The following is a 16,818-nucleotide window of genomic DNA, read 5'->3' as shown; positions in this document are numbered from 1 at the left end:
AGATGATGTCTGACCTTGAGTATGGTACACCACCTTCCCCTGCTTGTTTCCTTATGTCCAAAATGGGAATAATAACAGTAACCACCATCATAGGGTAATAGTTTGTACTAAAGGAAATAATGCATGTGAAGTCCTTAGCATATTACCCAACATATCATGAGCATGTAACAGATGTTAACTATTGTCATCATCTAGCTCTAAAAATTCAAATTCTAAATTTTAGTTTTAATTAAATTTTTTATTAACTATAAATTTTAAAATTTCTCTCAAGTCTCTACCTCTGCCCTGAACCCCCACATAGCACTTCAACTTCAACTCTTACTTTCTTCTTCTTTTTACTGTGGTAAGAACATTTAATATGAGGTCTACCCTCTTCTCAAATTTTAAGCATACAATATAGTGTCGTTCATTATAGCTCTATGTTATACAGCACATCTCTAGAATGTATTCATCTTGCTCTTTTTTTCCTAAGGAAAATCGCAGACCATCTACCAATCAGCCTCCTCAACAGTCTTCTGAAGACTCACCCAGCTTCTGCTTCCCTCTAGTCCCAAAGGAAGAAATATCCAACCTCATCTTTAAAGATAAGCCTTCCGCTTCGACTCCCTCTTTCTCCAGTTCAATCGAGTTCTTTCCCATAATCTTTAATCATGGTGCAGCTCCTCCCATTCCAAAAACAGGACAGCAACAGAATGACTTTTCTTCATGTTATACTCTTGAGCTGCTATCTGACGTTCTTTATCTTCACCATTGTCCTCCTTGCCTGCCTTTCCTCATCAATCACTTACTCCTTGTGATCTTCTGTATCTACAGAAACTGGCCATCTGGAGGATGATTGGTAGATACCTGTTGCAAAACCCAGTGGCTTCCTCTCTGGTCTCTTTGACTGTGCAGCATCTGACTCACTTGTGTTTGACTTTGGTGATACTACATTCTACTGATTCTTTCCTTACCTCCACTAAATGCTCCTTCTCTGGATCCTTCTGTGGCCTCTGTTCGCCTTCTACCTGAAATGCAGCACATCTCCAAGTTCTGACCTTGGTTCTCTCTATATACTTTTCCCATGGCAGTCTAACCCACACCAAAGCTTTAGCGTTTATCTTTTTATGTTTTTGAGATGGAGTCTCGCTCTGTCACCCAGGCTGGAGTGCAGTGGCATGATCTCGACTCACTGCAACCTCTGCCTCCCAGGTTCAAGCGATTCTCTTGCCTTAGCCTCCCAAGTAGCTGGGACTACAGGCGCCCACCACCACACCCAGGTTTGTATTTTTAGTAGAGAGGGTATTTCACCATGTTGGCCAGGATGGTCTCGATCTCCTGACCTCGTGATCCACCCACCTCTGCCTCCCAAAGTACTGGGATTACAGGTGTGAGCCACCACATCCGGCGTTTAGCTTTTATCTTTATGGAGATGAATTCCAAATAGTAGCCTCTTCTTAGAACTAAGCCTACAGTTCTAAGTCTAAATTAAATAACTGTACCTAAAACCCAACAAGTTCTCCAAAACCTGCTCTGTCTTCCTAACCCTGTGCACTGATAAATACAGTTCTGCATATGATTTCAGGAGGTTCAAAGATCTCAAGGAAAGAAGCATGATTCATCTTTGATGAAAATACAAACTATTATCATAAGCAGTGGCATCAAGGTAAATCCTGAAGCAAATGCTGCAAGGAGCCCTCTAACTCTCACCTCATACTTTTCCTGTAAATGACCTAACCATATTTTTTTCTCCTTTGGTTTTGTTTGTTTGTTTGAAGCAGTAGTGGCAGGGACTACATTTTATAGTCACTAAATAATTTTCAGGCCTTGAAACAATTACTAGCCGTCTAAATCATAATTACCTAAACTGACATTGGAGAGTTTTAAATGCTGCTGCCAACAACTACATAAACACAATATGGAACAGTCTTAAGGCAGTAACATTTCAGCTGAATGTAAAATTTGCAGAGATCATATATCTGGAAAATACCATCTCTGCTGTAGCTTATACCTCTTTCCTGTATCAACATGCTCACTAATTGAAAAGAACAAGTATCTAGGCTGAGAACAGTGGCTCATGCCTGTAATTCCAGCACTTTGGGAGGTTGAGGCAGGTGAACTGTTTGAGCCCAGGAGTTTGAGACCACCCTGGGCAACATGGAGAAACCCTATCTCTTAAAAAAAAAAAAAAAAAAAAAAAATTAGCCAGGTATGGTGATACACGCCTGTAGTTCCAGCTACTCAGGAGGCTCAGGTAGGAGAACTGCATGAGCCCAGGAAGTAGAGGCTGCAGTGAGCCATGATCACACCACTGAACTCCAGCCTGGGCAACAGGGCAAGACTCAGTCTCAAATAAATAAATAAATAAATAAATAAATAAATAAATAAATATTTATAAAGGAATAAAGATCTACATGCACACTGCATTTCCTTTAAGTATAAATTTTCATGGGATGCTATTAATATCTAAATATTTACCTAGGTATAATTTAAGGCAAAACTTTAGTCATTTGACCTGAACTGGATAGGTCTGATCTAAGTAATCTCGGGTCAAAACTGAAAACATTTAATGGCTTAACATCTGTTTAGATGGAGTCATTCCACCCAGGCTGATGTTTTTTCTTGTCTAAATCATGTCTTTAAAGGACATATAAGCTGTTAATAGGAAAGCCTTCATGGAAACATGCAAATGTCCCTTCTAATCAATATTCTTTAAGTTTTCATTTAACCTTTGAGTAAAGCAGCAGCTAGATAGTGGATGAAGGAAGAGCTGAGAAGGAGAGTCAAATGATCATGCTCTAGCCAGCTATTATCTGCTGGTGCTCAGCTATGCCTGGTTCTTAACATGGCTCTGCTGGAAGTACTAGGGCAAAGTACGAGAAAAGAGTTTAACTGATTTATGTGAATGAGCCATTTATGTGAATGTGACTTACTCCTCCAGAGGTGCTTCCCTAATTTTACTGTGACTACACTGCTCTTACTTGAAGGTTTCCAAATTCTGTCGCTCAAGTTCTTTGCTTTCCAGTTGCTCTTGAATGTGATCTAGCTTTGTTTGCAGATGATTATTTGTCTGGAGAGCTTGTTCCAGACTCACAGCAAGTTTTCTGTTGTCTTCTCTAGCTACATCTAGAGCTTTTTGTAGAGATTCAATCTGAAAGAGAGAAGCATGTTTTCAATTCCACTGTAACAGATAGATGCAAGAAGTCCATAACACTGCGTAAACACTCCTCACGTTCTATCATCAAGTGCCACCGAAACAATAATTAGTTGGAACCACAAGCAAAGATTCCAGGTGCCTGGAATATATATATGTATATGTATACACATATATGAATGAGAACTTATTAGAGACACTGCTCAGGAAACACTTAGAAGGCAATGGGAAGGGCATGCTCCACTGGTCACCAGAGAGCTTTGGAAAACAGACCCAGCTTAATTTATCCTAATTTTTTAAATTTTAAACTAAATTCCCCTTCCTGGTCCTATGACCTTCTGGTCTCACTCCCTTGAAGAAAAAACCTGTCCACTGTTCCTTATAGATTCTTACAGGAAAAAAAACCCTTATTTATGAACTATCCATGTGTATTTTACATATGTGCGTATAGATACGTATGCATGTATGTACATATACCTGTGAGCACATGTGTGTGTAGGTGACTCCTTATTAATAGTGGGATCACTCAAGCTGTTTCTGACAGACTATATTTTCTAAGCCCATTAACTTCTGAAATTTTTTGTGCATTAATAAATGAATAAAAATGTAGACCATATAAGACAAAGAGATTAGTCATTATTGTGGTACTGGTTTGCCAATAAGTGACTCATTGTAAGACAGGTCAATTCCCCATTTGTAGATATGTCACTGTGCAAAACTCAGACTTGATTGAAAAAAACATTTACCTGATTGTTTCACTTCATTTTCCCCAAAACAGTAATATCCCAGTAAAACTAAACATATCAATGTTATCATTTTTTAAAGCCTGGCCCCAACCTCACTGTTGTGCTGGTCCTCCATGACAAGCATCCTGGCCTGCCACTGGTCCACTTCAGCTTCTAGCTTCTGCACCCTCTGTTGATTGAGATCCCTAAAAATAAAAAGCACAAAAAGAGTGACTACAGAAAAGAATCATCTAGGAATGATATCATTTGGGAGTTACAGAACACTTTTCTTCTAAGAAGCTCAAATAGCATCATACGTATATATCACTAGGAAATGTCACTAGTAAAAAATATATTGCCTTTACAAAGATTGGCTTGCTGTTGAGATTTTTGCATCTACATATAATAGCCACTTGTAAAGTTATTGTGAATAGTATTTTTAATACCATTCCCTTGACTTTTTAAAAATGCAAAGGCAACTTTTAAAAGATAAACAACATGTAATGTAAAAAAAGAAGAAAGAAAACTCACTTGTTCTCTCATAACATAGAGGCAATATGCCCTATTAAACTCAGACCGTTTATTCTGAGGAATAAATTTTTATTAATAAAAGGAAATTTTATTTAATTTTTGAAACATTCTATGAAGGAATTTACTTATAAAACATGGCAAGAAGTGGTTCTCAGGATGATTTACCTACAATAATTATTAATCTTGAAACAGGATAGTAATAAATGGATAATTAATTCAAACTAAAGTATGTACTTAGTTTCCATTATCTTGACAATTACTATTCTGTAGAAGCAAGAACAGAATTAGGTTTACATGGTGCAAAAAGCAAGGGTAAAACAACAGTATAGCTAATGAATTTCTAGGATATATAGTCTAGAAATTCCTTCACATCACTACACAATAGGGGCATTTTGAATTTTTAGAAATAATATTTATTTCTAATTCTAAATTTTCTCTAACTTAGTAATTCTTTAAACGTATCATTTTACAATTTTTTTTTTTTTGTAAAGGAAGCTACGTAAAGTGACTTCATTTATTGACTTGACACTGCTCCTTAGTACAATGCAGCAATACCAATGACAGGAAAAAAACACAGGTACCTTTCTTTCTTGAGGCCTGCAATCTCTGAATCCCTCCGCCCAAGCTCTATTTGTACTTTCTCCAGAGCACCTTGCATTTTACTGTGAGAAGCCAGCACATTCTCCAACATGATTGTGACTTTGCAGTTGTCTTCTTTAGCTTCTGCCAGTTGTCGCTGAAAGTTTCCCACCTAACAGAAAATGAAACAACACAAAGACATTTGATCCTTTCTGGTTACTCTTCTGCTTGTGGATCTCATTACTCCCAGCAAAGAGTATGGAAAGCAGACAAGCAGACACAGTAGGATGCTAGGGGGAATAATTAAAGTATATTTTATTTTTAGGTGGTTTCTTAAGTTGTTGTTAAGAAAAAGAAAAGCTGACCCCCAGATCCTATGGTGAACTCTGCAGCTTCCCAACTATGGTCATTTTACAGCATACACATTAACCAGCACAGAGGTGGTGCCAGGCTGGCTTCTCAGCTGACTTCTGATGGGGTCAAGTGAGAATAATACATCTGAAATGCATTAGAATTATCTGAGAAAAAAAGACTGTAAGAAAAAGCGGAAGCTGCTGAAGAATGAGGTAACTCACAGCCCTCCTCAGAGAGACAAAACCTAGCACTTGCTGACAAAGAGAAGTTTGGGATGTGACCTCTATTCCCACTAAGCACACACACACTGTTAAGGAGAAAGCATCACAGAAATCTTATCTCACATTAATAAAACATAACTATAAAGGTTATTATTACCAAGATCAGATGTGTTTCAATAGAAAAAATTAGAACTTTCTCTTTTGAGTATTTAAGACAAAGTTAAAAAAAACATCGAAAGTTTTATATATATATAATGTATTTTTAAGGGAAAAAATTTAAACTATTCTAAAATTATCTTTTCTCTAAAAAAAGAAATCTTCCCCTGATCAATCCTTTTTCTTACTAATGGAAGCAAGAAAGCAAAACATATGGCTCATGAAAGATTTCGTAAGTGCTTCTTCTCAGTGACAGACGGTCAGAAGGGACTGATTCCTTGCCTTCTTGTTTTCCCTGTCCTCCACGGCCTCGAGGTCTTCTTTCAACTTCTGACTCTCTTTCAGGGCCGCATTACGACACTTCACTGTTCGGGACAGCTCCTCTTTACTTCTTTCAAGAATAGATTTCACCTAAGTAGGAAAAAAGAAACAATAAATAACATCACAAATCAGTGACTAGAATAAGACATAGAAATTTAGAAACAAAATTTTAAATGTTTAAATATATTTATTCACTACTATAAATAAAACCCATCTTTATTAGCTGCTTATTTCTTTAAAGGAAACTACAATAAAAATATCTGCGTGAGCCGGGCGCGGTGGCTCACGCCTGTAATCCCAGCACTTTGGGAGGCCGAGGCGGGCGGATCACAAGGTCAGGAGATCGAGACCACGGTGAAACCCCGTCTCTACTAAAAATACAAAAAATTAGCCGGGCGCGGTTGTGGGCGCCTGTAGTCCCAGCTACTCGGGAGGCTGAGGCAGGAGAATGGCGTGAACCCGGGAGGCGGAGCTTGCAGTGAGCCGAGATCGCGCCACTGCACTCCAGCCTGGGAGACAGAGCGAGACTCCGTCTCAAAAAAAAAAAAAAAAAAAAAAAAAAAAAAAAAAAATCTGCGTGAATAAACATAGACAAACCTAATACATTAATCTCCATCAAAACACAAGAATAGGGAGAATAAGACTATCTATGAAGCTGAGATGTAAAGTGGGAAAGAAATTATTATGAGACTAGCTTCCTTTTGAAAATATAAATGTACAAACATTATAAAAGCCAAGATGTATAAGTACTAAATATGGTCAAGAAAAGAGTGTTACAGCAGAATGAATCCTAATTAGAAGTAGTACAGTATTAGAACCTCCTTGAAACAGTTTTGGTAGTGCCACACCATCAGTTCAGATAATCATACTATTTTAAATATTACTCTTTTTAAACTTTTTATTTGATAATTTTAGGCTCACAGGGTGTTGCAAAAACAGTGCAGAGTCCAACGTATACTTCATCCTTTTTTTTTTGAGACTGAGTTTTGCTCTGTCACCCAGGCTGGAGTGCAATGGCATAATCTGGGCTCACTGCAACCTCTGCCTCCTGGGATCAAGCGATTCTCCTGCCTCAGCCTCCCAAGTAGCTGGGATTACAGGTGTGCAACATCACGCCAAGCTAATTTTTGTAGTTTTAGTAGAGAAGGGGTTTCACCATGTTTGTCAGGCTGGTCTCGAACTCCTAACCTCATGTGATCTGCCTGCCTCAGCCTCCCAAACTGCTGGGATTACAGGCGTAAGCCACCAAACCCGGCCTCTTCATCCTGTTTCTTTTGCTGACTTCTCATATTGCTGTAGATCAACATCAAAACCAGGAAATTGACATGCATACACTATTGTTAACTTGACTAACTAGATTACTTATTTTTCCATTTTTGCCATTTTTTCAGCCTTCATTCATCTATGTGTGTATGCATGTGCATGTGTATGCAGAGTTTCATGCAATTTGATCCTGTTTACATATTCACATGACTGCCACCCCCACAGTCAAGACACAGAACTGTTCCATTACCAGAGAAGAAGAATTCCCTTGTGCTATCTCTGTATTCGCGCTTCCCTCCAAAAACTCCAAAAACTCATCCTGTACTCTGGCAACCACTAATTTGTTTTCTTTTCTTTCCCACACTACACTGATGTATGGTAATTTGTTCTCTATTTCTACAGTTCTGTCCTTTCAAGAATGTTACTTTAGGCTAGGCATGGTGACTCACGCCTATAATCCCAGCACTTTGGGAGGCCAAGGTGGGCGGATCATGAGGTCAGGAGATGGAGACCATCCTGGCCAACGTGGTGAAACCCCGTCTCTACTAAAAATACAAGTAAATAAATAAATAAATAAAAATAAAAATAAAAAATAAATTAGCCAGGCGTGGTGGCGGGAGCCTGTAATCCCAGTCACTTGGGAGGTTGAGGCACAAGAATTGCTTGAACCCAGGAGGCAGAGGTTGCAGTGAGCCGAGCTGAGATCACACCACTGTACTCCAGCCTATCTCAAAAAAAAAAAAAAAAAGAAAAGAAAAAGTTACTTTAAACATTTAATACATTTTTGAATAGGTAATACATGATTTTTCTTTTTTAACACCTTTTCTGAGGTATAAGTGACATACAATAAGCTACATATACTTAAAGTGTGCATTTTGATAAGTTTTGACACATGCATAAGACTTTGAAACAATTAAGATACAAACATTTCCATCATCTCCAAAAGTTTCCTTATGCTCCTTTGTAATCTCCCCGCTTCTGTCTCTCTCTATTCCCACACTCCTACTGATTCTCACAGGTAACCACTGATCTGTTTTCTGTCACAATAGTTTATATTTTCTAGAATTTTATATGGAATTGTATTGTATGCACTCTTTTTGGAATAACTTAACTCAGTGTAATTATTTTGAGAGTCATTCAATCTGCTGCATGTATCAACAGTTCTTTCTGTTGCTTAGTATTCTATTGTAGGGGCATCACAATTTAGTTATCCATTCACCTGGTGGACACTTAAGTTGGTTCCGGTTTTAAGTTATTACAAATACAGCTGTTGTGAACACCTGTGTACAAGTCTCTGTGGAGACATACTTTCATTTGTCTTTGATGAATACTTAGTAGTGCACTGACTAGGTCACATGGTGGTAGTATGTTTCACTTTTAAAGAAATTCCCAAACTATTTTCTAAAGTGGCTGTACTAATAATAGGTGTGTGGTAGTGTCTCACTGTGATTATATTTGCATTTCCCTAATGACTGATGCTTAACCTCTTTTCAAGCACTTACCAGCCACATAACTTTGCTGAAGAAATTATCTGTTCAAATTTTTGCCTATTCTTTTTCTTAGGTTTTCTTAGTATTTAAATTTTAAAAATTATTTTTAATACCTTCTGGAAACAAGGCCTTAATCAGATATGTGATTTGCAAATAATTCTTCCCAGTCTGTAGCTTGTCTCCTCATTACCTTCATATTTCTGAAGAGTATAAGTTGTCAATTTTGATAAACTCCAATTTATCGCTTTTGTCCCTTTATGGATCATGGTTTTGATATCAAATCTAAGAAATCTTTGTGTAATCCAAGATCACAAAGATTTCTTCCTACGTTTTCTTCTAAAAGTTTTACAGTTTCAGGGTTTACATTTAGATCTATGATCCATTTTAATTTTTATATATTTTGTGAGGTATGGAGCAAAGATATTTTATTTTTGCATATAGATATCCAATTATCTCAGCACCATTTGTTGAAAAGACTATCTTTTCTCTGCTTTCAGTTTTGTTGAAAAGAAAACATTCATAAAACTATTTTGGATAGGTAGTACATCCACATTATTTTTAAAGTATGAAAAGATTAAGTGAAAAACATCCCAGCCACCCAGTTTCCTTCCTCAAAAATAATGTTGCCATTTTATTATGGGTCATTTTAGACAGTCTATGCTTATACAAGTGAATGCATATGTATATATTCTTTATCTCCCCACCTCTTTTACATCCAAATAGTAAAATACTACATATACTCTTCTGAACTTTTATTGTTTAAACCTAATTTTATATATGTATATATCTTGAAGCAGTATTGCAAAGCTATGGATACAAACTATTATTTAGCCAGTCTCTTATTGATGAGATTTTGGTTGCTTCCTCTGTTGCTATTGGCCAACAATACTTCAGTAAGTGACCTTGTATTTATGTCATGTGTACAAGCCAGTATATTGGTAGGAAAAAGTCCTAGAAGGACAACTGTGGGGTCAAAGTTGTGATAAATATTGCTAAATTGCCCTCCATAGGAAGTTGTACTGTTTCATAATCCCAATAATAACAAAGGAGGATATCTTTTCCCCACATCTACCTCAACATCATAAAACATCCTTAAACTTGAACCTGTAACATTTAAAATACTTAACTTTTTCTACAGAAAAGGATCCCAGAAAAGTGCAAAGGATGGCAACTTATAGGTCCTGATAATCTACTGAATTTTGTTCTAGAAAAGTATACAAGAATATCATTTTTAAAATTCTACCAGTTTTTAAAGTGTATATTTATCAGTATGTATATACACACACATACAAATGCAAAAGTGCCACTAGATGTTTACAGAGGACATCTAAATAGTAGTGAGGCAGGAGAATAGGGCTTGGAGGCAGGGAACTTAAAGCCAATTCATGCTGATTTCCTAAAGCTGAATCAAGGAAAAACACCAAGGTCTGGGGACAGCGAAAGTGAGGCCAATTTTGCTGACTTCCCAAAGCTGGATCAAAAGAAAACACCTGGGTCTGGGGACAGGGAACCTAAATCCAATTAACACCAACTTCCAAAAGCTACACCAAAAGGAAAAACTCCATCTCCCCAGCAAGTAGCAAAGGATCAAAGGTTACTACTCTCCCTACACTCCTCCCGCTTCCACCATGTCTCAGATGGAAAGGGAGAGTGCTTTGGATTGGCCACAGGCCGAGCATGGGCCATCCCTTCATCAGCATAGGGCGTCAATTCACCTCAGCCTTTAATTAGCCACAGGCCAAATCCATAGGGACCTCAAAAGGCGTACTTAAAACCCAGAAAACTTTGTAAACTTGAAACCCAGAAAACTCCACACCCTATGGAGTTTTCACCGCTTTAATCCCTGCTTTCACTGCTTCCTTCGTCACTTTGTGCGTTTTGTTCAATTCTTTGTTCAAAACGCCAAGGACCTGGACAACTCACACTCACAGCCCTCCTTCCGGTAATAGTGGCCCACTCTAGAAGATAAGCTACAGTATTTTCTATTTCTAATATCAGATAAAGAAGAATGCTCTAATAAGTTTTCTCAAGAAAATATTTTCCAATGTGAAATTTCTTGGGGTTTCTTGAATTAATTTATTTCTATTTGAAAATGAGGCTTTATCCAAGCATTTTAGCTCAAATGTTAAGATTAGGTAGAAATTTTGACTTTTTTTAAAAAATCAAAATTATATAAAAAACTCAGTAGTTACTGTTATGTCAAATTTTCTATGTCTAAAACTAATTATGTGATGGCTAGGATAATGGTTTCAATCTATATTAGTCTTTTTTCTGTTTGTGAAGAACCTTATTTCCTACTCATATCTTCAAGCATTATCTTTCTGGATTAATACTTCATTCTTGTATACATTTAAAATTTCCTGAAGATTTAATTTGTGGTCTTCACTTACCGAGTCCCGTTTAAGAAAATTTGGTGATTCATCATTTACTAAAGGTCTTGAGGCAAGAATCTCTATTTTGCCTTCCAGTCTTCCCTCCATGGTTTTAATAGCATTCAAAAGAGTCTTTAGAGAGATCCTAGAGTCTCCAATATCCTGAGATGTTTTCACAGAAGGCAGGTTAGGTGCAAAGCTCACACGGCGTGTAGAGTTTGGAATAACACTAGGCAACCCAACTGATGACGTTCTCTCCTTTATACTGTTTACATGGGACCTAGAGATTTCAGGGGATTTTGAAGATGCAGGCCTCTCTGGAGATTTTCTTTTTCTTAAAGGCATCATCAATTATTAATAAAAACAATAAAATCAGCTAAACCTATAGTTATTTTTCAAGGAATAGCCACTTTACTAGGAGAAACAACACAGTGTTCTAGAAGGAGCCGTAATGGAAAATATATTTGAAAATGTGTTTCTCCGCTTTCAGAGTGAAAAGATCACACTGTAAAATATGACCCAGCAAAGAAACAGACCTTACGCCAACTTCCCTGTCAGTGAGCCCCTGTTAGAGAGCGCATCTAATGAGGCCCTTTAACAACTCTGTGACCTCATCACTCATCAGCAGAGTCAAGTGGTTAGAACCCTATGAGTATTCCATTTGAAAACATATTTTAGTTCCTTGGTTACCAGGAGTATAGATACACAAATATCATAGACACAGAAGTTAATATGCTTTTATTAAGAGTTAACAATTTAAAAAATAACCTAATGATATGCATGCTAAATTTGTAAATAATTGAAATGAGTCACTTTCTTCTGGTAACACCTTCCTGAGGTATGTTCTTCACTAAATGTTTTTGTTATCTTGCTTAACTTTTTCTATTCATTTGTTAAAATATTGTGTGACCTATGAAAGGCTTTTAGCCTCAAGAGCCACCATGCTGACAAGTAAGCACTTTCATTACCAATACCTCTCTCAAATGAGCATCTGCTTGTTGCAGGTGTACCCTCTTGGCACTGAGTTCTGAGTTTGCCTTTAATTCAAAAAAAACAAGGATACTTGTTCCTCACAACTGCCAAAATTTGTAAGTCTCAAGTTCAAAAAGCACTGCCTTTATGAAAGCATTTCTCACTGCTTCTACTCATAATCATGCTCCCTATGAATGTTCAGTAATACAATCTATTTTTCTGAAAAGTATAACTTTCTATTCGTAATAAAGTTTATGGAGTCCATTTCCTAACTATAATAAGCAAGTTGAATGTCTCAATCCTGCTTCAGGTATCTTTACAATTTCTGAGGCTTACCAGAACCTTGTATGTACTAGGTGCTTGAAAAAAAGTTTGTTAAATTGAGTCAAGTGACAGGATATTTATCTTTCTGGGATTCTATGGTAAAGTGGGGAAAAAGACATCAAACAATTTCTTAAAAATGAAATATAGCAGCAATCCGCTTTTGTAGATATTAATCACACCTGAGCATATTTAGTCTGTAGAGACTTATTCATCTTGCGTAGATGATCATTCTGTAAGCTGGTGTCAGTAAAAGACTGTACTTGTTCTTCTAGCTGTTTAACTTTTATCTAGAGGAAAAACAAAAATAAGAAAAAAATGAAAAAAAAAGACATTTAAACATATATATTTACACATATTTATATATTCCAGAAGGGGGAAAAAAGGTCAAGTTGTAAAAAAAAAAAAATTCCAGAGAATCCTTAAAACTTGCAAAAAGCAATCCCAAGTTTAATCATGCAAAAAATAATGTAGACTCTGTAGCCATTTAAATGTGCTGAGATAACTCATTTGGTTTCTAGTGCTTATCGGCCTCCAAATGGACATGACTCATGAATTTTGTGGCTAATATCATTCAAAAATTTGTGACTAATATATTTGAATTGTGGTACCTGGCATTCAAAACCCTTCTGAATGTGTATAATTAGAACTGTCAATATACAAGAAGCAGACATATCAGACCAGAAGAATGGAGGGGGAGTGAACAGGCATACAGTCTTGTGTTTCACTGACACAAAATGACAAAAGTTGATGGAATTCTTACATGTTGAATTATATCTTAAAACTAATTCACAAAGACAATACTCACAAGTCTCTCTTTAAAGAAAATTACCATTTTTGAGGACAAAATCATTTAATATATACTCATAAATCTCCAAATTATGCATTTTTCCACATTTGCTTCCTCTTATCCCCGAACGCTTCACACACAACAATTAACGTTACTGAACCTACCCCTAAATAAGGAAAATTTTCATCCAAAATTTTATTTAAATCAACTGTTCCATCTCTCGATATCTTGTTTCCTATCTGTAGAGTGCAAACATCTATTTCACTGTAGCTACTGGACATTTTCAGCAACTGTTAAAATTTGAATGGGGTGTTAGAAATCAGAATGGTTAATTGGCCTTGTGGGTGACAGTTACTGGAAGAGGGTACTGGGTGTTGGGGATGTTCTGTTTCTTGATCTGAGTGCTGATCACATTGCTATATTTACTTTATAAAAAATTCATCAGGCTGTGCCCTGTGTACTTTTCAGTATATATGCTATAGTTCAACAATAAATTAACTGTAAAAAAACAAAGTAAACCAAGCACTCACCTAACTTCTAAATTAAGGTCACAAATGCAGTTGCTTATAGGAGCCAGGCAGCTAACACAATGTTGAAATCCCTGGTTAAGTGGTGGGGCCAATGGTAAATTAGAGTGAAGCCAAAGAACTCAAACTGACAAATGTTTAAAAACAGTTTAAAAAGTGCTGGAAATCATTCAGACATATATGCCATCATCCCATCTATCCACCACTGAACTTAAAAAAAAATTACCATTAAAATTGAAAGCTTCTGTGTAGCCTATCCCAACCAAATCTCCTTCTATCCTACGGTTAACTATTTTGCTGAATGTATCATTCCTATTCTTTAAAAAATAAATTTATATGTATCCCTAAACAGTATATAGTATTGTTTTATGAGATTCATCCATGTTAACATATGTAACTCCAATGCACCTATTTAGCATGCCATCTTAAATATACTGATTTTAGGCTATTCTGTTGCAAGAGGGTCGAATAGGAACAGCTCCAGGCTGGAGCTCCCAGCGTGCCCGACACAGAAGACAGGTGATTTCTGCATTTCCCATTGAGATACCTGGTTCATCTCACTGGCACTGGTTGGACAGTGGGTGCAGCCCATGGAGGGTGAGCTGAAGCAGGGCAGGGCATCGCCTCACCTGGGAAGCACAAGGGGTTGGGGAGATTTCCCTTTTCTATCCAAGGGAAGCCTTGACAGACGGTACCTGGAAAAACGGGACACTCCTGCCCAAATTCTGCGCTTTTCCAACAGTCTTAGCAAATGGCACACCAGGAGATTATGTCCTGCACCTGGCTCGGCGGGTCCCACGCCCAGAGCCTTGCTCACTACTAGTGCGGAACTCTGAGAACGATCTGTGAGGCAGCAGCCTGGCAGCAGGAGGGGCGTCCGCCATTGCTGAGGCTTGAGTAGGTAAACAAAGCAGTCGGGGAAGCTCAAACTGGGTGGAGCCCACCACAGCTCAGCAAGATCTGCTGCCTCTGTAGACTGCACCTCTGCGGGCAGGGCATAGCTGAACAAAAGGCAGCAGAAACTTCTGTAGACTTGAACGTCCCTGTCTGACAGCTCTGAAGACAGCAGTGGTTCTCCATCCATGGTGTTTGAGCTCGGAGAATGGACAGACTGCCTCCTCAAGTGGGTCCCTGACCCCCATGTGGTCTAACTGGGAGACACCTCCCAGTAGCAACTAACTGACACCTCATACAGGTGGGTGTCCCTCTGAGATGAAACTTCCAGAGGAAGGATCAGGCAGCAATATTTTCTGTTCTGCAGCCTCCGCTGGTGATACCCAGGCAAACAAGGTCTGCAGTGGACCTCCAACAAACTCCAACAGACCTGCAGCTGAGGGACCTGACTGTTAGAAGGAAAACTAACAAACAGAAAGGAATAGAATCAACATCAACAAAAAGGCATCCACACGAAAACTCCATCTGTAGGTCATCAACATCAAAGACCAAAGGTAGATAAAACCACAAAGATGGGAAGAAACCAGAGCAGAAAAGCTGAAAATTCTAAAAACCAGAGTGCCTCTTCTACTCCAAAGGATCACAGCTCCTCGCCAGCAATGGAATAAACCTGGACAGAGAATGACTTTGACGACCTGACAGAAGTAGGCTTCAGAAGGTCGGTAATAGCAAACTTCTCTGAGCTAAAGGAGGATGCTCGAACCCATCGCAAAGAAGCTAAAAACCTTGAAAAAAAATTAGACAAATGGCTAACTAGAAAAAAGTGTAGAGAAGACCAAATGACCTGATGGAGCTGAAAACCATGATATGAGAACTATGTGACACAGGCACAAGCTTCAATAGCCGATTCCATCAAGTGGAAGAAAGGGTATCAGTGATTGAAGAAAAATTAGTGAAATAAAGTGAGAAGAGAAGTTTAGAGAAAAAAGAGTAAAAAGAAATGAACAAAGCCTCCAAGAAATATGGGACTACGTAAAAGACCAAATCTACGTTTGATTGGTGTACCTGAAAGTGACAGGGAGAATGGAACCAAGATGGAAAACACTCTTCAGGATATTATCCAAGTGAACTTCCCCAACCTAGCAAGGCAGGCCAACATTCAAATTCAGGATATACAGAGACCACCACAAAGATACTCCTCGAGAAGAGCAACCCCAAGACGCATAATTGTCAGATTCACCAAGGTTGAAATGAAGGAAAAAATGTTAAGGGCAGTCAGAGAGAAAGGTCGGGTTACCCACAAAGGAAAGCCCATCAGACTAACAGCAGATCTCTTGGAGAAACTCTACAAGCCAGAAGAGAGTGGAGGCCAATACTCAACATTCTTAAAGAAAAGAATTTTCAGTCCAGAATTTCATATCCAGTCAAACTAAGCTTCATAAGCGAAGGAGAAATAAAATCCTTTACAGACAAGCAAATGCTGAGAGATTTTGTCACCACCAGGCCTGCCCTACAAGAGCTCCTGAAGGAAGCACTAAACATGGAAAGGAACAACCAGTACCAGCCACTGGAAAAACATGCCAAATTGTAAAGACCATCAATGCTATGAAGAAACTGCATCAACTAATGGGCAAAATAACCAGCTAACATCATAATGACAGGATCAAATTCACACATAACAACATTAACCTTAAATGTAAATGGGCTAAATGCCCCAATTAAAAGACACAGACTGGCAAATCGGATAAAGAGTCAAGACCCATCAGTGTGTTGTATTCAGGAGACCCACCTCACGTTCAGAGACACACACAGACTCAAAATAAAGGGATGGAGGAAGATCTACCAAGCAAATGGAAAATAAGAAAAAGCGGGGGTTGCAATCCTAGTCTCTGATAAAACAAATTTTAAACCAACAAAGATCAAAAGAGACAAAGAAGGCCATTACATAATGGTAAAGGGATCAATTCAACAAGAAGAGCTAACTGTCCTAAATATATATGCACCCAATACAGAAGCACCCAGATTCATAAAGCAAGTTCTTAGAGACCTATAAAGAGACTTAGACTCCCACTCAATAACAGTGGGAGACTTTAACCCCCTACTGTTGATATTCAACAGATCAGTGAGACAGAAGGTTAACCAGGATATCCAGGACTTGAACTCAGCTTT

The 16,818-nt window shown here is 38.0% G+C and overlaps 1 protein-coding gene across 17 annotated transcripts in view; it reads right to left on the bottom strand.

Annotated features, from left to right (window-relative positions):
* The window catches only part of CCDC150 (coiled-coil domain containing 150), a 139,919-nt gene that overhangs the window by 53,470 nt on the left and 69,631 nt on the right, over positions 1-16,818 (bottom strand). For 7 of the 17 annotated variants that reach the window (XR_012421328.1, XM_065525809.2, XM_074009611.1 and 4 more), the window contains 5 exons: positions 12,621-12,728; positions 5,982-6,110; positions 4,971-5,140; positions 3,971-4,064; positions 2,961-3,130 (listed from right to left, as the gene is read on the bottom strand). Coding sequence is in view for 12 of the 17 variants with exons in the window: in XM_065525809.2 (XP_065381881.1) it covers positions 2,961-3,130; positions 3,971-4,064; positions 4,971-5,140; positions 5,982-6,110; positions 12,621-12,728 (671 nt within the window). In the remaining 5 variants the exon portion in view is untranslated. Of the gene's footprint in view, positions 1-953; positions 1,008-2,960; positions 3,131-3,970; positions 4,065-4,970; positions 5,141-5,981; positions 6,111-11,163; positions 11,631-12,119; positions 12,183-12,620; positions 12,729-16,818 lie in introns of those variants that run through there. The other 10 variants (XM_074009617.1, XM_045367421.3, XR_012421329.1 and 7 more) reach the window with 9 other exon arrangements.

The sequence above is a fragment of the Macaca fascicularis genome, chromosome 12 (assembly GCF_037993035.2).
Source record: "Macaca fascicularis isolate 582-1 chromosome 12, T2T-MFA8v1.1".
In the NCBI taxonomy this organism is placed as follows: domain Eukaryota; kingdom Metazoa; phylum Chordata; class Mammalia; order Primates; family Cercopithecidae; genus Macaca; species Macaca fascicularis.
This window is presented reverse-complemented; position numbering and strand designations above follow the sequence as displayed.